At 45.1% G+C, this 22,886-nt stretch overlaps 2 protein-coding genes across 2 annotated transcripts; both read right to left on the bottom strand.

Annotated features, from left to right (window-relative positions):
• Positions 1-6,459: 6,459 nt before the first annotated feature.
• Positions 6,460-8,150, bottom strand: LOC140126110 (E3 ubiquitin-protein ligase TRIM11-like). Its single transcript, XM_072145223.1, has one exon. It carries the CDS (start codon positions 8,132-8,134, stop codon positions 6,533-6,535), a length of 1,602 nt encoding a protein of 533 aa, XP_072001324.1. The 5' UTR covers positions 8,135-8,150; the 3' UTR covers positions 6,460-6,532.
• Positions 8,151-19,567: 11,417 nt separating this feature from the next.
• On the bottom strand, positions 19,568-21,863 carry LOC140126109 (E3 ubiquitin-protein ligase TRIM11-like). The gene has a single exon (XM_072145222.1). It carries the CDS (start codon positions 21,842-21,844, stop codon positions 20,240-20,242), a length of 1,605 nt encoding a protein of 534 aa, XP_072001323.1. The 5' UTR covers positions 21,845-21,863; the 3' UTR covers positions 19,568-20,239.
• Positions 21,864-22,886: the final 1,023 nt, after the last annotated feature.

Below are 22,886 nucleotides of genomic sequence, written 5' to 3'. Positions count from 1 at the left end.
GCAAGAGGGACGCTGACGGGAATTTTACAGTTGAGCGTTAACTCCTTGATTTCTGAAATATTGTGTGAAGGTCTCTAATTTGTACTTACTGATAGTTAGCGGGGTAGTCTGGAGCTGTATGTACGGAGGATATCTATAGCCCTTGAACAAAATCAGGTATTCCACAGATTCCACAATATGGGTAGTGAGCAAAGTAAGACTGTAGCTGGACACTGCAGACCTAAAAAGGCAACTGACATAGTGTCACACAGGAAAGGTAAAGAGTGGGTAATAGGAAGTTATGAGGTATTGAAGTTTTTGGGTATGTTAGATGATCCCCTGAGTGTGCAAAGGTAGGAGACAGCACTTGATGTAAATGGTGGCTGGCTCAAAGACAAAAGTGGCACACCCAGGCAGAAGGTTGTTTTGATGTAAGTAGAGAGTTAATGACAAAGGAAAGTGGATGGGGTTGATTACTGGAGACTTAGACCAGTGACTACGGATGGACCAGGGCAGAGGGACAGGAATCCTAGAGAGTGCTCATTAAAAAAAAAAAAAAAATCTTTTGGAATGCAGAAGAGCACCCTCTTAGACTCCACCCCCGTATCTGGGGGGTTAGAGAAGATGACACGCCCTACCATTTTTCAGTGGCGGCCATCTTAAGAAGGTATATTGTTTTCAAGTCCCTGAAAGTTAATTGCCTATGATTCTACACTGTAGGCTGGTTGTAGGATAGCAGCTGAGTCACCCTTGAGGTGTCCTGGCGGATGTTTGAAATAAATGCCGGCAGGTGAATATTTTCACCAATTTCAAACATTTGCTAAGGGTCTTGAGTGTGCAACGCTGTTTGTTTATTTTATTTTTTTTATTTTTAAACTTATTTGATCTTGACAATTACAGAAAAATTACTAGAAAAAGTGTTGCAATGCCTCTGGTACCTGCTTTCTGGAGTTGAAAGAGTTAATCAGGGGGAGATCTGTGGGCAGCTGGGCTTTGCTTTGTCTTATCTATGTCTGTGAGAAGTGGCCTTGAAGCGCACAGAAAGCATCTGTGTTGAGTGGGGGAAACAGAGCTGACAATCTAAAAGACTTAAAGGAATTTGCTTGTGATAAGAATACAAAGAGACACACTCTAGGAAACGTAGACGGCCCCAACAGGGCGGGACAAGGGGGGTGGTAATGGACAAGGATGTCAGCAAGAAGAGTCCCCCTCTTCTGAAAGCCCCCCCCCAAATAGAGTTAGTGCCTTTCATTGTAGAACTCTTCCCTCTTGGCAAATGTTTTCCTCTCTGTGCCCCTACATGAAGATTGCCAGGACCTATTTGCCTTTACCAGTGTAGTATTTCAGTATATCTGATGCAGATTCCCACAAGGGGGGTAAAACTCCCCCAGCCAGTACTCCATACTACACGGCCCTATAGGGAGTAGACTGGCAGACTAGCCCCTTACTGGATGTTCTCCTTTCCAGTATGCGGAGGACCTGCAGTTTTTGTTTGCCAGGTTGCATTTATTGACCTTATGTGTTTTCTGTTCCAGAAGGGTTGCAAAGTTTCCGGAGACAAACTCCAGTACTGCCAGGAGAAGGTGGTCTTCCTAGGCCACTGCTTCTCAGCCACAGGCAGACACACTACAGAGGAAAGAAAGCTGGCAGTCCAGAATGTGCCCCTGCCCTGAGGCCCTAAGCCTCTTCACGTGATTCTAGGACTGGCCAGCTCCTGCAGCCTGGGATAAGGTCTGCTGCCCCCAGCCTGATGCTGCCCCTTTATTATTGAATTGCCTCTTCTCCATTTGCCCTTAGTCAAGAGTCAATTGATGCATTCTATAGCCTTAAGCTGAGAAATCCTGTGTGCCCCGGCCCTAGGCACATCCCACTGGATCAAACTTATGTTTTATTTTGCACTGAGTATCTAGGCCACGCCACAGGTGTCGAGTCCAGGAACGTGGTGGCCTCCCCAGTGGCCCATTATTAGGCCCGGTTAGACTCAGTCATGAGGGGAGCCCCTCAGGTGTCAGTAGCTGTAGCCAGCAATCTGCTCAGCAAGGCCAGTGAGTTGATCCTAGATCACTCAGTTACTGTGCAAACCCCACATACCTTGCACGGTGTCCTCACCCAAGTACAGCCCAAGCATATGAGCCAGGGCCAGACAGCTCAGACTCCAGTGTGCACTCCTGATTCCCCAGGACACACTGATAAGGTGCACAGCTCTGAATCCTTCATTCTATCGCCAGTCTGCCAGGATTCAGAGGGGGGGAGAGAAGGGTGAGTAATGCAGATGTTGAGTTTTTCTCATAGATGGCTCCAGGTCTGTAGGAGGACAGACGGTTTTACACTGGATATACAGTGGTCAGTGGCGCACATGAGGTAGTACAAGCAGAACCACTCCCTCCACACAGGTCAGCGCAGGAGGTGAAGTGACGGCACTCAGGGAAGCGCTACAGCTGGTGGAAGGTAAAAGGACAAACATCTATACTCAAGGTATAGTCCTGGGGTCTAAACACGACTATGAACCCTTATGGAAGGCTAGAGATTTCCTCACCTCTGCAGGGACCCCCTCTAAGCATGGCACGCTGGTTAAAGAGCTCATGGATGCTCTCTTACGTCCACAAGAGGTGAGGATAATAAAAGTAAAAGCACACACAATTTGGTAACTCCACAAGCCAAGGGCAAGTATGTGGCTGACGGGATGGCGAAGGCAGCTGCACAGATGGAGCCCAGAGACTGTCCTGAAGTTTCAGCTGTGATTTCTGAGCTAAAAGTTTGATCCACAGGTGTTCCAGTCCCTGGTGGCCCGAGAGTCATCAGAAGTGAAGGGAGTGTGGAGGAAAGCTGGAGCCCAGATGCCTATGGGACCTGGATGCTGGGAGAGAGGGTGTGCCTGCCAGGAGCCCTGCACCCGACAGTAAGTCAAGTAGCCCATGGATACATACACATCCAAAATGGCCATGCTAGTACTCATAAACCATCAGTGGTTTGCCCGGGCATTACTACCCCATGTAACTAGACTAGTGAAAGCCTTTATAGTCTGTGCCCGCCACAACCCGGGTAAGGTGGTAAAGACCCCACAGAAGGTGACGCCCAAGCCGCTGTATCCCTTCCAGAGACTGCAGAGGGATTTTATCCAGCTACCAAAAGTGGCACGTAGGAGTACGTGCCTGTGTGCATTGATCTCTTTCCAGGGTGGCCAGAAGCTTCTCCCATGACCAAGGCTACTGCCAGAGCCGCAGCCAAGAAGGTGGTGAGTGAGATTTTTCTGCAGGTTTGGACTTCCGGAGACCATAGAGTCCGGTCGCAGAACCCACTTCACTGGACAGGTAAAAACCTAAAGCCTTGTCCCTCCTGGGTGTAGAACAGGCCCTGCACACCCCTTACCCTTCCCAAGTTGGTGGTGTGTTTGAGAGACTAAACGGCACTCTTAAGTTAGAGATCCGGGAGGCCATGGAAGAAACAGGGAAACCATGGAGCGAGTGCTTTCCTGCTGCCCACTATACAGTTAGGAAACACCCCCAACAGAAAGATGGGATTGTCCCCCTCTGAAGTATTTTTTGGCTATGCACCCAGACTAGGCCCCAAGGTGGAACATGCCATACAATTGAGCCAGGCCTTGGAAAAGGTCCGCAAAAGTGTTTCTGATTACTTTTTCAGATCCAGACAGAGACCTCAGGATGCATAACCTGAAGCCCGGAGACTACGTGGTGGTAAAGAGACGCACCAGAGAGACAGTCTGGAGCCTCACTACGACGGCCCTTTCCAAGTCCTGCTGACCAGTGCCACGGCTGTGAAGCTAGAGCAGTGATGGCTAACCTATGGCACTGGTGCCAGAGGTGGCACTCGGAGCCCTTTCTGTGGGCACTCAGGCCATCACCAGAGAGGACTCCAGGCATCTTCCTGCAGTCCCAGACAGCCCAGGACTTGCTGTGCATAGAGGTATTTTAAAGTGACAGCTCTACCAGGGACAATTTTCTGCTATATTGGTGTCCTCAGGTGCTGGTATCAATGAAAGCTGTGACAGAGCAGGGAATATAAATAACAAATTACATTTTTGTGTTGGCACTTTGCGATAAATAAGCGGGTCTTTGTTGTAGTTTGGGCACTCGGTCTCTAAAAGGTTCGCCATCACTGAGCTAGAGGGAAGTCAGCATGCTTCCAACACTTATTATTGCAAACTTATTCTTCTTGCTAGCTGGTTTCTTCTGAGTGACTGTATGCTCAGGGACACCCCAACCATGACTATCACTGTATCTATAGGGCTGACCAGGATGCCCCCAGGGTAGGAGACTTTACCTACGGTTGGTGCAACAAGACAATGACCTTCTATAACATTGACAGCACAGGTAACCCTGTATTAGCAGTGTCTGATGTGTACAGGATTTGTGGGGATAGGAGAGTCAGGTCAGGCCTAGAGGCTGGGAAGGCGAGTGTACAGTGATAAGGTTTGTGCATTCCTTCCTCGTGATCCCCTGGGATAAGTGTGATCAGACATATAAAGTAAAGGTAGAGAATCCCAAAGAATTCTGAAGGTCTGAGAGAGAAGCACCTAGATGACAACGTTTATATAGATACAGTGGGAGCACCAAGGGGGGTTCCAGATGAGTACAAGGCCCACAATCAGATATGGGCAGGTTTAGAGTCCATTATTCCCCAGATAGTTACGAGCAAAGATGTTGATTGTGGGTTAACTGGTTGTATTGTAATCAACAGAGATTTGTGAATTATATCCGAGATGCTTTCCAGACCCGCACGGCTTTGGACATGATCCTTGCTGAGAAGGGAGGAGTCTGTAAGATTGTGGGAGTGGCTTGTTGCATATACATCCCAGATGACATCGGCCCCTATGGATCCATTACCCATGCACTTGAAGAGATTGAAGGACTGTCCAGGAAACTCAAGAGAAACTCTGGGGTGGACACTTTGTCCTTCACTTTGTAGTTGGGGGATTGGAAGGGTTTCCTTTAAGTGGGGGTGATATTGGGGATTGTGATTTTGCTCTCGTCACTTATTGCGTGTTGTGTGGTCCCCCTCATCAAGTCCACCATGTCCCAGATGGCCGTCCAGGCGGTAAGAACCATGACAGGAGAAGTCCCGGTGTGGAGGATACCGTCTTGTTGAAGAACCAGCCTGTTAATAAACCCATAAACTATGGAAACACAATTATGTGATTTGAGTGTGCAGGCCTGTAACCCCCGAGTGACTGGCCTCCAGGGGATCTGGTGAAGAGTTAACAAGTCCAGCAGGTAAGGGCTTAGCCTACCTGTATGTACCTGGAGTTTGAGGAGGTCACCCTGGACAAAAGTTACAGGCCATGCAAAGCTCAAAAGGGGGGAATTGTTAAAGATATTACACTGGACTCAGACGCCATCTTACATATTGTCGGACATTTTAAAGATTCAGCATTATTTCACATAACTTTATGTAGTGATAACTAAGTTTGGGTGTTTCCCTCTTCAAACAAAGACTTAGTGCTCACTAGCACCTACTAGTGGAAGGTATCCAGGTGGACATCTGGACATTTGGTTTATGTGAAGTTTCAGTATTTGCATGTAGCCAATAGTATTAGACTCCTTTGTGTGCTTACATCCAATAGTGTTACATTTCCTGGGTGAGAACACCCAATTATAGTTGTTGCTTTCCTAATTACACGCCTTATGTAAAGTGCCTTATGGTTTTCTATAAATGTCCGTCCCTCAATAAACTTATTAGTCTTGTTGCTAACTTCCTGCAAGGACAGGTCTTGTCTTTTCATTCAAGTTAGTCACATTCCAGCGCTGGACACAGACTCATTTAATTTGAAAGTCACCTTACAATGATTAGGGGTTTGAGCCCCAGATATAAATCTATAAGACTGTCCCTCTCATACTATCTGTATCACTTCTTCATCGTTTTCTAGAACTCTGCTTATGGTCATTCAGTATTCTCGTTATATCCCGGGTCATGTGATGTCACACAGGTGCACAGCTTGTTATATCTCTGGTCATGTGATGTCATACAGGTGCACAGCTTGTTATATCTCTGGTCATGTGATGTCACACAGGTGCACAGCTTGTTATATCCCTGGTCATGTGACATCACACAGGTGCAGAGCTCGTTATATCTCTGGTCATGTGATGTCACATAGGTGCACAGCTTGTTATATCTCTGGTCATGTGATGTCACACAGGTGCACGGCTTGTTATATTTCTGGTCATGTGATGTCACACAGGTGCACTGCTTGTTATATCCCTGGTCATGTGATGTTACATAGGTGCACGGCTCGTTGTATCCCTGGTCATGTGATGTCACACAGGTGCACGTCTCATTATAACACACAGTTCTGATTACTGTATCGAGCTGTGCACCTGTGTGACATCACATGACCAGGAACCGATTGATCCCCACAGGAAATAAACAATGAGGCTTCTATAGAATGACAGCAAGCAGAGATCTATTTTCACCAGTTTTCTCTCAGGAACTTGCTCTGAGGAAGTGATGAAGGACTGGACAATCTTTATACAGAATTTATGGACGTTTATTGATCAACAGGAAAATAAAGGAAATAATGTAGAACCAGAGACACATTTTATGATGGTTTCTCCCACTTCCTGCCTCCCCCTAATATCTTTATAGAACCTTCCACTACCCATAATGCAGCATGAAGGGGCTCGGTGAAGGTGGTGGTGAAGGTGTGTAAGTGTCTGATGGGGTCACACAGCTCATAGAAGGACAACTCCCCCGCCTCATAATCCAGACAGATCCGGAATCTATCACTGGAGATATTGTCACGTAACCGGATCTCATTACTGTCATGTGTCACATAATACTCATTAATAAATCTCTGCAAACCCCAGGACTTGTTATTATATCCAATACAAGACCAGCGCCCCCTCCTGTCTATACTGGGATAACACATCCCGACCCTCCACCTCCCTGATCTACTGATCTCCACATCCCAGTAATGTCGTCCTGAGGTAAATCTCCGGCTGCTCATCACCTGATAATACTGGAATCTCTCTGCTGTTTCTGGACGATTCTGCTTCTCTTGTGTCCTGGTTGCAGTTTTCAGGTCGTCTGATATATGGAGATTATTATGAGCCGTGTTTACATCCAGTAATATGTCTCCAGGACCCTCCACATAGATCCCGCTCCTTATACCTGATATTATGTCACATAATGTGTGTAATGTGTCTGAGATCACAGTCACATCCAGACCATCTACATCATGGCGCTGGTTATCATGTCCCCCTGTGTCCTCATCACCTCCCCCCTCCTCAGGATCACACAAGTCACCTGTGTCTGGTTCCTGTAACACAGTCAGTGGATCAGTCATGTTACACAGCTCCTCAATGTGCCTCATCTTCCTGGACAGCTCGTCCTTCTGTATCTCCAGCTTCTGGATCAGAGCAGACAGTGAGAGGGACTTTTCCTTCTCCTGCCTGGAGATGTCACTCAGGACCCTCTTCTCCAGGTCGTCCAGCCGTCTCCTGATGTCTATAAACAGGGCAGTGACTCTCTCAGCTTCTCCAGATGCTTTTTCTTGAGCTTTTCTCCTGCTCTCCTCCAGACTCTGGACTCTTTCCTCTGTCTCCTCCCTCCTTATGATCAGTTTCTGGAGAACATTTCTCAGTTTCTTCTTCTTCTTTTTAGAAGCCTCATCCAGCATCTCCACCTGGTGTCCCCAATGTTCTCCGGCCAAACTACAGGACACACAGATACAGATGTCATCCTTAGTACAGTAATACTTTAACACTTCCTTATGGATAGAACATTTCCTGTTCTCCAGGGAAGTGCTGGGGTCAGATAAGACGTGTTCTGGTGACTTGCTGTGGACTTTCAGGTGTTTATCACACAGAGAAGCCTCACAATGTAGACAGGACCTCACAGCAGGTGCAGGAGAGTCCACACAGTAAGAGCAGAAGATCCCGGTTTCTCTCGGTGTTGGTTGAGTAGTCAGTAAATTCTCCATTAATTTAAGCAGAACTAAGTTCCTCATCAGTGCCGGCCTCTCCTGAAACTCTTCTCTACATTCAGGACAGGAATAACATCCAGACCCGTCCTGTGTATCCAGCACACGATCAATACAGACCCGGCAGAAGTTGTGTCCACATCTCAGCATTACAGGATCGGTATAAGTGGTCAGACAGATGGAGCAGTCCAGCTCCTCTCTCAGGTCGGCAGACGCCATGGCTGACAAAGGAGGAAGAGAGAAACGAAACTATTTTTATTAATGACGCTTAGAAAGCAGAGGGCGGGTTTAACTATTTCTACTCAGGAAGCATCTGAACTGTGATGACTATTCAGTCCTCACTGTGACACAGATTTTGATTGGATATTTATATGTATATATTTTCTGTTATCCATATGTGCTATAATCAGGGCCGGCGCCAGCACCTGGTTGACCCGGGCAAGTGCCGGGGCCCATGGGTGCTGGAGGGGCCCACTTGGGCAGCGAAAACATTTTTTAGCCCCCGGATCAATTGTACTAGTGTCCCTTGTGTAGTTTACTGCTTATATGCTGCACTCTTTGGGAAGAAGAATCCAAAACCCTCCTTTCCTTGTTCCCCCGAGCAGTGCTTCGCGCTGTACTCGGTGGCTCTGAAGCTGGAGTACATGATGATGTCCCTCGTGGCCACGAGGGGCGGGACAGTCTGGTTACTGCAGGGGGAGAGGGACAGTCTTGCTCCTGGGGGGAGGCCGACTAAGGCTCTGTCGCCCAGGGGCCTACTTAAACCTGGAGCCGGCCCTGGCTATAATGGGGCACATTTTACCCTTCCGGAGGAGTTCACAGAAAGTGCATTGTCCGACGATCATGCACTCTGCCGCGATTCACTAAACTCATGCGCCCGATATCCTACATGTGTCACTTCCCCGCTCAGGTCCGCCGGAGTTCACCTTCTTCTTCCCGGTGCATGTAAGTGCTTGATCTTGCGACAGAATTTGAAAGTTAAATCCCGCGCTCAGCTCGGATTAGTCGGAGCATCCGACGGCCCGCCCCCCGATTTCTGTCGCAAGAAAGCCAGCGGCGCTGCGCCACAAACTGATCTCTTGTGACACAATCCCCTGTTTAATACCTGTCACAGCAGTACAAAACCCGAAAACGCCGGGAAGTCCGACGAAAGTGCGTCCACGGACCCTTAGTAAATAAGTCCCAATGTCTTTTTCACTGCCAATTTAGCAGGATCTGTATTGCTTAGAAATGAATCCACTGCTTATACCTCATATTTTCTCAATAACCCTTTATTTAGACCCTAAGCTTTAAGGTGTTCCCCATCTTGGGTCCCCACCTTCCCAGTCCCGCCCCGGGCATGTAGTGTCTATTCACATCACCATCTTTTTGTGCAAGTAATGGCAGCTGGTGTGGGATAAAGAGACTTTATGATATTTTTGGCAAACAAGTTTTTGATTTGACAGAAATGTCCTCGGTGGATTTACCCTTAGATGTTTATTTCTTGAACATGTAGCACAGAGATTTGTCGAACCATTGGGAGAGACTCTCAGGAGGCCATAGGTCGTGTTTTTCTACTTATTCTCAGGACCTGCCCCGCCCTAATGTTTAACTAATTGTGATATTTTTGGGATGAGTCTGAAGACTAGAAGTGACAAAAGTTCTTGACTTTTCTTGATGCAAATTGAATACAATAATAATCTTTATTTATATGGCGCCATCATATGCCGTAGCTTTACAAACCATAGGGGACATATGCAAATATAATATTACATTACACAGTACAAACAGTCATATGTCCTTTTATAGGAAGCTACTGGGTTGTGTAGAAAATAAACTCCCCCTTCCCCTCAGTGTGTAAGTCGGGGGCTGGAGTTATTATGGCGTCCTGTGGTCTAAGTCACAGATTCGCAGTACAGAACATTCCCGTCCTCTTTATCTTGACCTTTTTCCCGCCCTACAACATCCTCTCCTGCTTGTCTTCCATCTTGATCTTGTGCCCAGGATACATCTCTGCTTCCATCTTCTGACACGCACAGTGACTATTGTAGTATACACCTTGGCTTATCTGTGCGCATGCACATTGTGATCCGGCGCATGCGCACAGTCAGGGAAGCCGAGGTGTAAATTCCACAGACCACAGTAAATACCAGTAGACAAAAGCAGCGTAACATCGTGTACATGCGCAGAATCTGAGACAAGCAGGTGATGACTTCGTAAAGATGAAGGGAATAGAAGGTAAGGTAGGATGACCGCACTCGGATCCTGGATTAGATGAATCACTCCAGCACTGGGATTTACATACGGAGAAGTAGATTTTCAAATTTATCTTTCTACAAAACCCGAAAGCTGAAAATTGGCCAAAAATTGATGGAATTATTTCAGTGTAATGTGACTGCATCAACACATCTCTGGCTTCATAGGTGAAAGCTGATGACAGGTTCCCATTAAAAGTATAAATGTGTGAAAGTTAGAGAAGATTTAGATTTTATCTACAAAAAAAGTACCGTATTTTTCGGACTATAAGGTGCACCGGACTATAAGGCGCACCATCAATAAATGCCTGCTAAAATGTCTAGGTTCATATATAAGGCACACCGGATAATAAGGCGCACCTGATTATAAGGATGAATGACCAGCAGGTGGTAGACCTGTGCACAGTTTAGGGCAGCTGTTGTCTGTAAGTACAGTTCATATATAAGGCGCACCGGATAATAAGGCGCACCTGATTATAAGGATGAATGACCAGCTGGCAGACCTAGGCACAGTTCCAGGCAGCTGTTGTCTGTAAGTACAGTTCATTTATAAGGCGCCCTGGACTATAAGGCGCACCTTTGATTTCTGAGAAAATCAAAGGATTCTTTGTGCGCCTTATAGTCCGAAAAATAGGGTATATAAAAGGGGAGTAAGAGTCACACACAGCAGAAAACTTTTTTAAGTCGACCAGTCAGCACAGACTCCTCAATGTGGTTATGATAAGACTCTAATATGTATCAGAATACAGGCGGTCCCCTACTTAAGAACACCCGACTTACAGGCGACCCCTGGTTAAAGACGGACCCCTCTGCCCACTGTGTCGTCTGGTGAAGCTCTCTGGATGTTACCTTAGTCTCAGGCTGCAATGATCAGCTGTAAGGTGTCTGTAATGAAGCTTTATTAATAATCCTTGGTCCCATTACAGCAAAAAATTTTGAAACTCCTATTGTCACTGGGGCAAAAAATGTTTTTGTTTGGATCTACAATTATAAAATATATAGTTTCGACTTACATCCAAATTCAACTTAAGAACAAACCTATGGAACCTATTTTATACATAACCCGGGGACTGCCTGTAGTCACATAGTTACAGAGAAATCTTACATAACATGATCCTGCGTACAAGTGACTATTACTCAAATACAAACAATTTCGAAATCCGGCCAATATGGAGTTAAGATATAGAGGACTCGGTATACTCCCAAACGCCAAAAGATCGCAAAGTCAAAAATAAAAGTCAATGCTCTACTCCTCGTAACAATGTCCAACTGAAGAACATCACCACCTTCTCACGGGTTGGGGATAGAAGATCCCCTGGCTCTCTTGTATCACCAACTTTCTTCCTTCACTGGGTCCGGGTGTGACCTCCGTACCACCTCCGTATCCATAGGTGCGCCACTGGCCCTGTGTCAGGAAGTCACGAACACATAGTGCAGATTGCCAGGGTTCAGGGTAAAGGCAATTTTTTAATAATATATACTCACAAACAACACAATAAAAACGGGCATGTCACTTAAGCATAAAAAACATCCAGCGTCTCGCCCTGAACTCTGTCAGACCTGAGCCGGGCAGCGACACATGCAGGATATCGGGCGCATGATCTTAGTGAATCGCGGCACGGTGCGTTATAGTCGGACAATGCACTTTTGGTGAACTCAGCGGACGGGGTAAGTAAATGTGCTCCATACTCCCTGTTATCTAACACTGGCTAGAAACCCTAGAGGTGGTATTCTAGCAGTCACTTGGGGGTATGTGAGCTAATACAACACACACTGATATCAGTCCTCCTCTTTATACACCAAATACAGGCGGTCCCCTACTTAAGAACACTCGACTTACATACGACCCCCTAGTTACAGATGGACCTCTGGATATTGGTAATTTATTGTACTTTAGTCCGAGGCTACAATGATCAGCTGTAACAGTTATCACAGGCGTCTGTAATGAAGCTTTAGTGTTAATATTGATTCTTATGACAACCCAACATTTTTAAAATCCAATTGTCACAGAGACCAAAAAAGTTCTGGCTGGGATTACAATGATAAAATATACAGTTCCGACTTACGTACAAATTCAACTTAAGAACAAACCTACAGACCCTATCTTGTATGTAACCCGGGGAATGCCTGTAAAAGTTATGTTTTATCCTTTCTGTTATTTCAGTGAACCCCTTGATAGTTAAAGGGGTATTCTCATCTGGGCACTTACATTCAGTTTCATTAATCTGTCATTTATAAACATTTCTTCAATTGGATGTTATTAAAAAAAAATGTTCCTGTGTGAAGATAATTTCTCATAAATGTAACCATGTTGCCCCCTAGAAACGAGATAGCTTCCCTCGGATACGGCCACGTCTGATAGATTGAGTGCACAAAGAAACAAAAGGTTATTGTATATAAAATGTCCAGGAGTTACTACATGTCGCACAGCCGTCCTGTGGTAATGATTGCCGAATCCTGGTAGTCAGGCAGGACTCTATAGCGCATGCTGGCCACCGCTGCCAGAGTGTGACGTGGTCGTATCCGAGGAAAGTATCTCGTTTCTAAGGGACAGAATAACTACATTTATGAGAAATTATCTTCACACAGGAACATTTTTTTTTAATAACATCCAATTGAAGAAATGTTTACATATGGCAAATTAATTTAATTAAATGTAAATGCCCAGATGGGAATACCCCTTTAAATACAGAATAATTTTATGATAGAATCAGTGATTTTTTAATTAATTCTATTCCAGGTTCTGCCTGTATGAAAAAAAAATTAAAGATACCGACTCCATCCGTAACAACGCTACCAAATCAATTATTGCCTTTTTGTCCAATATGGTGACCCAATAAAAAATAATTCAAAAAAAGGTGCAAGATAAAAAATGGCAAGTTCATAGGTAGAAAAATTTGGAACCAATAAAAGCAACAACTTTCTATGGGACGCCATTGAAACAAATATTTATGATCATGTGATGTCACACACCCAATGGCGAATCTTCATATAGGGGGTATGGGTGGGCGTTTGGGGCCTTACGCAGGCCCATACTCACCTTTCGGCTTCTTCTCCCCGATCCCACGGCTCCGTCTTCTCCTCTTCCGGCCCGGGTGCATCACTACAGTGTGACTTTATAGTGTAAGGGCCCGCGCAGCGCATACACTATGATGTCAGGCGGCCGCGACACTGCCATGTCATGGTGTATGCACCTGGACCAGAAGGGGAAGTCGGAACCATGGGGCCGGGGAGAAGAAGCTGGAAGGTGAGCAAAGATTTTTTTATTTTTTTAAGAGTGCCCTGCTGTGTACATTATAGTAATGATGGGGGGGATTTATGTAATGATGGGGGGATTTATGCATCTGGGGTGGACATTTCATTAATAGGGGGTATCTGGGGTAGATATTTTGTTAAAGGGGTCATCTGGTATGGACATTACATTTATGATGGGGGGGATTTAAGTTAATGGGGGCCATCTGTGGGGACATTTCATTAAAGGGGGCATGTGCTGTGGACATTTCAGTAATGAGGTGCAGCTGCTGCTGGACATTTTATTAGAGTAGTGGCTGCATTTCCTACCCTAGGGCTTATACTCCAGTCAATAACTTTTCCCAATTCTTTCTTGGGGGGGGGGGGGGGTAAAATTAGGAGCCTCGTCTTATACGCGAGTATTTACAATATGAGGGGAAGTTCAGCTGCAGAGCACAGAGGCCGGGCCAGGGGCAGCACCCACATCTCCTGCACTGTCTGCGAGATCTGGTCTGGACGGTAGTCGGGGGGAGGGTTTCATGCAGTTAGGGAATGTGATTGGCTTTTGTAAATAGATGGGATATAAGATCACGACTGTAGTTCATCAATAATTACTTTTACAAGATTAAGAAATATAGAGGATATAGAGTATATAGAGAATATAGAGGATATAGAGGATATAGAGTCGTACTTCAATCCTAACATCTGGGCATAAGTGGATTTGGACGCTGGGGGGGCCCTAGTCGTGTGAACAGCCCGGGGCAGATGGGACACTTAATCTGCCACTGCACACGCCTCGTATTACTATAACAGTATTGAGCCGTGCACCGGAGCGACATCATGACTGACTTCTATCCACAGGAAATAAACATCAAAACTTCCTAATGAATAACAGGAGTCAGAGAACTGAAGTATCTCACTGGGCATAACCTTATAACCCAGCGTCAGTATGGGTTTATGAGGGATCGGTCCTGTCAGACTAATCTGATTGGCTTCTACGAGGAAGTAAGTTCCAGGCTGGACCTGGGGGATGCAGTGGATGTTGTATATCTGGACTTTTCAAAGGAATTTGACACAGTGCCACAGGGGTCAGTATTGGGGCCACTTCTTTTTAATATTTTTATTAATAACCTTGTAGTGGGTTTACACAGTCAAGTTTCAATATTTGCAGATGATACTAAGATGTGTAAAGTAAAAAATACTGAGGTCGATAGTTTATCATTACAGAGGGATTTGTGGAAGCTTGAGGAGTGGGCAGAGAAATGGTTGATGAGGTTTAATGTAAATAAATGTAAAGTTATGCACTTGGGCCATGGAAACAAAAAGTATGCATTTCAGTATACATCTGAGGAACATCTCCGGCTGCTCATCACCTGAGGAGAATCCTGGAATCTCTCTGCTGTTTCTAGACGATTCTACGTCTCTTGTGTCCTGGTTGCAGTTTTCAGGTCATGTGTATACAGATGTTATTATTAGCCGTGTATACATCCAGTAATATGTCTATAGCATCCTCCACATAGATCCCACTCCTTAGTCCCTAATGCACCACATTTCCATTTAAAAATCAAATAATGTATGAAAAAAACCCAAAACATAAAAATACCCTATATATTTTGTATCACTGTGCCCGTAACAATCTGTATAATAAATCTAAAGCAATATTGAACCCGCACATTGAATGCCATAAAAAAAACAAAAAACTTCCCTTAATTGATTTGTAAATCAAATACCCTCATAGAAAATGTTCTAAAAAGTGATTTAAAAAAGTTAAGTGCCCCAAAATGGTACTGCTGAAAATATTTGCCCACAATCCCCTAGTGGAGCATCAGTGGCTATAAGTCTCCACACGTTTACAGGGAGGCTCCATAAGGAGGCCACTGAATTCTCGACCTTAGTCAAAAGCCTCTCACTCAGCGATACCAGTTCCCTACACTGTACTGAAGATATGCAATTACATCGTAACAGTGCTGTCTACAGTTGGGAATGTGTTCCTCCTGGAATGGATATAGTGGATTGGGTTTTAATCCCGCATATTATTAGTCTTCATGAAATTAATGCTTGATGTCAAGGGGGCTGCCTTACAAGGTAGCTAAAAGAGGTGTGGTTTTCCTTAATTCATCCCATTTATTTGCATATTTTCCCAGAATCCCCAACAATGGCTATAAGTCTTCACACGCCTACAAGGCAGCCTTAACTGGCAAAGTCTCCATAAGTATGACTTTTACTTCCCAACCACTAAAAAGAATAACTCTTTTCCCAAAATATAAACCCTCAACCAGTTCTGTCAACATAAAAATAAAGAAGTTATCCCTCTGAAAAGTTGTCGATACTAAAACTAATGAAATTTTCTCCAATATTGTTTTTGTTTGGTAACTTGGGGAAAGATGAGTATAAATGATGTATAACTGTAATCGTAGTGACCCAGGGAATAAAATTTTATTGTTGTTACAGTGAGCAGCCAAAAAAAAAAAGTGCTAAAAATCTAAAACAAAAATTGATGATTTTCTTTGTGTTCAACTTGAAATAGTTAATACAATTTTATGAACAAGTTATAGACCCCCCCAAAAGAAGTATCTGTACCATGTATCTCATCCAGCCAAAAATAAGACCTGATATGTTTGTATTGCAATAAAAAATGTGACCTGTACAGTATAATGTGACAAAATCTACCAATATATTCCAAAAAAATGAGTTTCTAAATTGAACTTCCATTTTGTTAGAACCCCTGTATAGCAATGAAAGGGCTAACAGATTTAGTAAAAGTTGTTTTACATACGTTAGTGTGGTAATATAGGTTTTTACTATTATTTAGGCTTCTCAAAGTAATTTAAAATATTGAGCAGGTCCCCGAAAACATGAGTCTTGGCGATTTTTCATGAAAATGACCAAAATCACACCTGAAGTTCATGACATCCTAGAAAAATGAGAGGACGAATAAAAATGATACCAACATAAAGCAGACATTCCAGAAATTATTATGCTATTTGGATGATCTGACTATCTGGCTGGAAAGCAGAACTTAACTTTAAAATGGAGAATTTTTCAGCAATTTTGCAAAATTTCCATTTTTTTCAGAATAAAATACAACTTATCTCTAAAATGTTTTAACAGAAAGTACAATGTGTCGTGAGAATACAGTCTCAAAATCACCTGGATATGTTAAAGCAGGGCCGGTGCCAGCACTGGGCTTACCTGGGCAAGTGCCGGGGCCCAGGGCCGATTCTAGCATATTTGCTGCCTGAGGCGAATATTAAAATGCTGCCCCCCCCCCGCTCCCTGTTAAGTAAATGCTGAAAACTTTACTAACAATTAACAACCGTACAGGCAGCTCCTGACACTGTGTGACTGACTACAGGATCTGGGAGGCATTAGTGGCATCTAGTACCTTATAGATGACAATCTCTTCCATCAGGAGGACTTTATTCCAGGTTCTCCAATCCATGAAGTATCACTGCTGAATTCACGGCCGGATATCTTCAGCTCCTTGCAGCATCTCCACCCGGCGTCCCTAAAAATACCACAGTCACTTCCAGTATGAAGTGTCCTGGATAACAACACTGTGCTCCTAAATAATATATACCCCTCACAACACAACTGACCGCACGCTACCCCACATATAAAACATCCCTTCATTATATATATTCTACTGGAATTATAGCATACACAGCACCAATCAATATACAACACCCCCAATTTATTAATACAGACCCCTAACATTTAGTTTAAATGATGCAAAGTAATCTATTGTATCCTATAACTAATATATCCCACCCTGTTATTATGTTACATGATTTTACATACAGTGCTCCCCTGACCAATGTGAATATATAGCACCCCCTAATATACAGCCCCCCAGCTTATTTATATACTGTATCCTATACAGCCCCCTCCCAGCTTAGTAATATACTGTATCCCATATACAGCCCCCCAGCTTATTTATATACTGTATCCTATACAGCCCCCTCCCAGCTTAGGAATATACTGTACCCCATATACAGCTCCCCCAGCTTAGTAATATATTGTATCCCATATACATCCCCCCAGCTTAGTAATATACTGTATCCCATATACAGCCCCCCAGCTTAGTAATATACTGTACCCCATATACAGCCCCCAGCTTAGTAATATACTGTATCCCATATACATCCCCCCAGCTTAGTAATATACTGTACCCCATATACAGCCCCCAGCTTAGTAATATACTGTATCCCATATACATCCCCCCAGCTTAGTAATATACTGTATCCCATATACATCCCCCCCAGCTTAGTAATATACTGTACCCCATATACAGCCCCCCCAGCTTAGTAATATACTGTACCCCATATACAGCCCCCAGCTTAGTAATATACTGTATCCCATATACATCCCCCCAGCTTAGTAATATACTGTACCCCATATACATCCCCCCAGCTTAGTAATATACTGTATCCCATATACAGCCCCAGCTTAGTAATATACTGTATCCCATATACATCCCCCCCAGCTTAGGAATATACTGTATCCCATATACAGCCCCAGCTTAGTAATATACTGTATCCCATATACAGCCCCCCAGCTTAGTAATATACTGTACCCCATATACATCCCCCCAGCTTAGTAATATACTGTATCCCATATACATCCCCCCAGCTTAGTAATATACTGTATCCCATATACATCCCCCCAGCTTAGTAATATACTGTATCCCATATACAGCCCCCAGCTTAGTAATATACTGTATCCCATATACAGCCCCCAGCTTAGTAATATACTGTACCCCATATACATCCCCCCAGCTTAGTAATATACTGTATCCCATATACATTCCCCCAGCTTAGTAATATACTGTATCCCATATACAGTCCCCCTGCTTAGTAATATACTGTATCCCATATACAGCCCCCCAGCTTAGTAATATACTGTATCCCATATACAGCCCCCTCCCAGCTTAGTAATATACTGTATCCCATATACAGCCCCCAGCTTAGTAATATACTGTATCCCATATACATCCCCCCAGCTTAGTAATATACTGTATCCCATATACAGCCCCCCAGCTTAGTAATATACTGTATCCCATATACAGCCCCCCAGCTTAGTAATATACTGTATCCCATATACAGCCCCCCAGCTTAGTAATATACTGTATCCCATATACAGCCTCCCAGCTTAGTAATATACTGTATCCCATATACAGCCCCCCAGCTTAGTAATATACTGTATCCCATATACAGCCCCCCCAGCTTAGTAATATACTGTATCCCATATACAGCCCCCCAGCTTAGTAATATACTGTATCCCATATACAGCCCCCCAGCTGTAATATAATATATAGAGCACCCCCCCCCGCCCCAGTTTAAATGTATCTGGCCCCATATAATATACACAATACCCCCCCCCCCCCGCCCCAGTTTAAATGAATCTGGCCCCATATAATATATACTGCATCCCCCCAGTATAAAACAATTCTGGCCCCCCAAATTATATACAGTACCCCCCCCCCAGTATAAAACAATTCTGGCTCCATAATACAATATATACAGTAACCCCCCACCCCCCCCGTATAAAACAATTCTGGCCCCATAATACAATATATACAGTAACCAAACCCCCCCCCAGTATAAAATAATGCTGGACCCATACAATATATACAGTAACCAACCCCCCCCCCGCCCCCAGTATACATCAATTATGGCCACATATAATGTTTACAGTACTCCCCCCCCTCCCACGATAGCGACACCTCCCCACTGCCCCACATAAAAAAATGACAGTACATGAAAAATAATAAAATCACACTCACCTGCAGGCAGCTGCTCCCTCGGCGCGCGGCCCCGGTCTTCACGCGGCTCTCCTGTGAGCCGCGGCTCCACAGTGACACAGGCGGCGTGACGTCATGACGCCTGTGTCACTGCTTAGAATAGAGCGACGCAGCTGCCGGAAAGGCGCTGCGTCGCTCCGCATATAAATCGCGCCTGTGTCTTAAAGAGAAAGGCGCGATTTATTTAGCTGGTGGGCGATTCGGGCATAATTGACGCCCGAATCGCCCACTTTAGAGCGGCAAATTTCGCCGCCCTTTACAGGGACCCGCATTCTGCTGCCTGAGGCGAGATTTTTATCTCGCCTCATGGCAGATGCGGCCCTGCCGGGGCCCATAGCTTCTAGAGGGGCCCACATAAGGGGGGGCAACATCTAATGAATTCACAGGGTGTGAGGGGGCTTATATATAAAATAACCATGAGGGGGCTGTTTGGTAATGATAAACTAGGGAATATTTTAGAACAGGAGACTGTTTTAGTTTCTAAATTTGAAATGCTGCCACGTGAGTTCACTGAAAATGGGCTCACTGAGGAGCTGTCGCCAAGGGGCCTACTGATACCTGGAGCTGACCCTATGTTAAAGCGTTCTGAAGTTCTAACCAATTATCATGACACATGTTTGATTCTAAAAATAGGGTCTGGTCACAAAGGTAAAAGGGGTTAAGCGGCGCGGCCTCACAGCTAGGTCATGGTGCGTTGTGACAATATGTGCTCACCGCACTATGGCCGGGTGCCACAGACTTCTATGAGGGTCGTGTTCATGAGACCTTACAGCGACTATTGATCAAAGCAGAAACCATTCACAAGGTTTTCTCAGATATTATCCTGCCTGGTATTCACTAGCTTCTCTTGCAGGATGGGGTGGAGGGGAGCACCTATCTATCACCTACAGCAGTATAGTGGACAGATTCACCCCTGGTTTTATGTACTTCATTTTAAAAAATTCTGTACACTAAATTTCTCTGAGAAGTATTTTTTTTCTGAGGCGTCGATGCAGAACTGGCCATTTTTTAGGTAAGGGACATATCAAAAGTAGGGAAAAATCTGAATGACTGACTTTATGATGGTTTCTCCCAGTTCCTGTCTCCCCCTAATATCTTTATAGAACCTCCCCCTACACATAATGCAGCATGAAGGGGCTCGGTGAAGGTGGTGGTGAAGGTGTGTAAGTGTCTGATGGGGTCACACAGCTCATAGAAGGATAACTCCCCCGCCTCATAATCCAGACAGATCCGGAATCTATCACTGGAGATATTGTCACGTAACCGGATCTCATCACTGTCATGTATCACATAATACTCATTATTATATCTCCTCAAACTCCAGGACTTGTTATTATATCCAATACATGACTCCCACCCCCTCCTGTCTATACTGGGATAACACATCCCGACCCTCCACCACCTTGATCTACTGATCTCCACATCCCAGTAATGTCGTCCTGAGGTAAATCTCCGGCTGTTCATCACCTGCTCATAATCCTGGAATCTCTCTGCTGTTTCTGGACGATTCTGCTCTTCTTGTCTCCAGGTTGCAGTTTTCAGGTCGTCTGATATATGGAGATTATTATTAGCCGTGTTTACATCCAGTAATATGTCTCCAGGACCCTCCACATAGATCCCGCTCCTTATACCTGATATTATGTCACATAATGTGTGTAATGTGTCTGAGATCACAGTCACATCCAGACCATCTACATCATGGCGCTGGTTATCATGTCCCCCTGTGTCCTCATCACCTCCCCCCTCCTCAGGATCACACAAGTCACCTGTGTCTGGTTCCTGTAACACAGTCAGTGGATCAGTCATGTTACACAGCTCCTCAATGTGCCTCATCTTCCTGGACAGCTCGTCCTTCTGTATCTCCAGCTTCTGGATCAGAGCAGACAGTGAGAGGGACTTTTCCTTCTCCTGTCTGGAGATGTCACTCAGGATCCTCTTCTCCAGGTCGTCCAGACGTCTCCTGATGTCTATAAACAGGGCAGTGACTCTCTCAGCTTCTCCAGATGCTTTTTCTTGAGCTTTTCTCCTGCTCTCCTCCAGACTCTGGACTCTTTCCTCAGTCTCCTCTCTCCTCATGATCAGTTTCTGAAGAACATTTCTCAGTTTCTTCTTCTTCTTTTTAGAAGCCTCCTCCAGCATCTCCACCTGGTGTCCCCGATGTTCTCCGGCCAAACTGCAGGACACACAGATACAGATGTTTTCCTTAGTACAGTAATACTTTAACACTTCCTTATGGACAGAACATTTCCGGTTCTCCAGGGAAGTGCTGGGGTCAGATAAGACGTGTTCTGGTGACTTGCTGTGGACGTTCAGGTGTTTATCACACAGAGAAGCCTCACAATGTAGACAGGACATCACAGCAGGTACAGGAGAGTCCACACAGTAAGAGCAGAAGATCCCGGTTTCTCTCGGTGTTGGTTGAGTAGTCAGTAAATTCTCCATTATCTTCCGCAGAGCTAAGTTCCTCATCAGTGCCGGCCTCTCCTGAAACTCTTCTCTACATTCAGGACAGGAATAACCTCCAGACCCGTCCTGTGTATCCAGCACACGATCAATACAGACCCGGCAGAAGTTGTGTCCACATCTCAGCATTACAGGATCTGTATAAGTGGTCAGACAGATGGAGCAGTCCAGCTCCTCTCTCAGGTCGGCAGACGCCATGACTGACAGAGGAGGAAGAGAGAAACGAAACTATTTTTATTAATGACGCTTAGAAAGCAGAGGGCAGGTTTAACTATTTCTACTCAGGAAGCATCTGAACTGTGATGACTATTCAGTCCTCACTGTGACACAGATTTTGATTGGATATTTATATGTATATATTTTCTGTTCTTCATATGTGCTATAATCAGGGCCGGCGCCAGCACCTGGTTGACCTGGGCAAGTGCCGGGGCCCATGGGTGCTGGAGGGGCCCACTCGGGCAGCGAAAAAATTTTTAAGCCCCCGGATCAATTGTACTAGTGTCCCTTGTGTAGTTTACTGCTTATATGCTGCACTCTTTGGGAAGAAGAATCCAAAACCCACCTTTCCTTGTTCCCCCGAAGCAGTGCTTCGCGCTGTACTCGGTGGCTCTGAAGCTGGAGTACATGATGATGTCCCTCGTGGCCATGAGGGGCGGGACAGTCTGGTTACTGCAGGGGGAGAGGGACAGTCTTGCTCCTAGGGGGAGGCCGACTAAGGCTCTGTCGCCCAGGGGCCTACTTAAACCTGGAGCCGGTCCTGGCTATAATGGGGCACATTTTACCCTTCCGGAGGAGTTCACAGAAAGTGCATTGTCCGACGATCATGCACTCTGCCGCGATTCACTAAACTCATGCGCCCGATATCCTACATGTGTCACTTCCCCGCTCAGGTCCGCTGGAGTTCACCTTCTTCTTCCCGATACATGTAAGTGCTTGATCTTGCGACACAATTTGAAAGTTAAATCCTGCGCTCAGTTCGGATCAGTCGGATCATCCGACGGCCCGCCCCCCGATTTCTGTCGCAAGAAAGCCAGCGGCGCTGCGCCACAAACTGATCTCTTGTGACACAATCCCCTGTTTAATACCTGTCACAGCAGCACAAAACCCGAAAACGCTGGGAAGTCCGACGAAAGTGCGTCCGCGGACCCTTAGTAAATAAGTCCCAATGTCTTTTTCACTGCCAATTTAGAAACTGCCAATTTAGCAGGATCTGGATTGCTTAGAAATGAATCCACTGCTT

This window comes from Engystomops pustulosus, chromosome 4 (assembly GCF_040894005.1).
Source record: "Engystomops pustulosus chromosome 4, aEngPut4.maternal, whole genome shotgun sequence".
Classification (NCBI taxonomy): domain Eukaryota; kingdom Metazoa; phylum Chordata; class Amphibia; order Anura; family Leptodactylidae; genus Engystomops; species Engystomops pustulosus.
Note: the sequence above shows the minus strand (reverse complement) of the source record. Positions and strands in the feature narration are given on the sequence as shown.

Coding starts and splice junctions, on each gene's coding strand:
- LOC140126110 (XM_072145223.1), bottom strand. CDS start 8,134: ATGGCGTCTGCCGACCTGAGAGAGGAGCTGGACTGCTCCATCTGTCTG.
- LOC140126109 (XM_072145222.1), bottom strand. CDS start 21,844: ATGGCGTCTGCCGACCTGAGAGAGGAGCTGGACTGCTCCATCTGTCTG.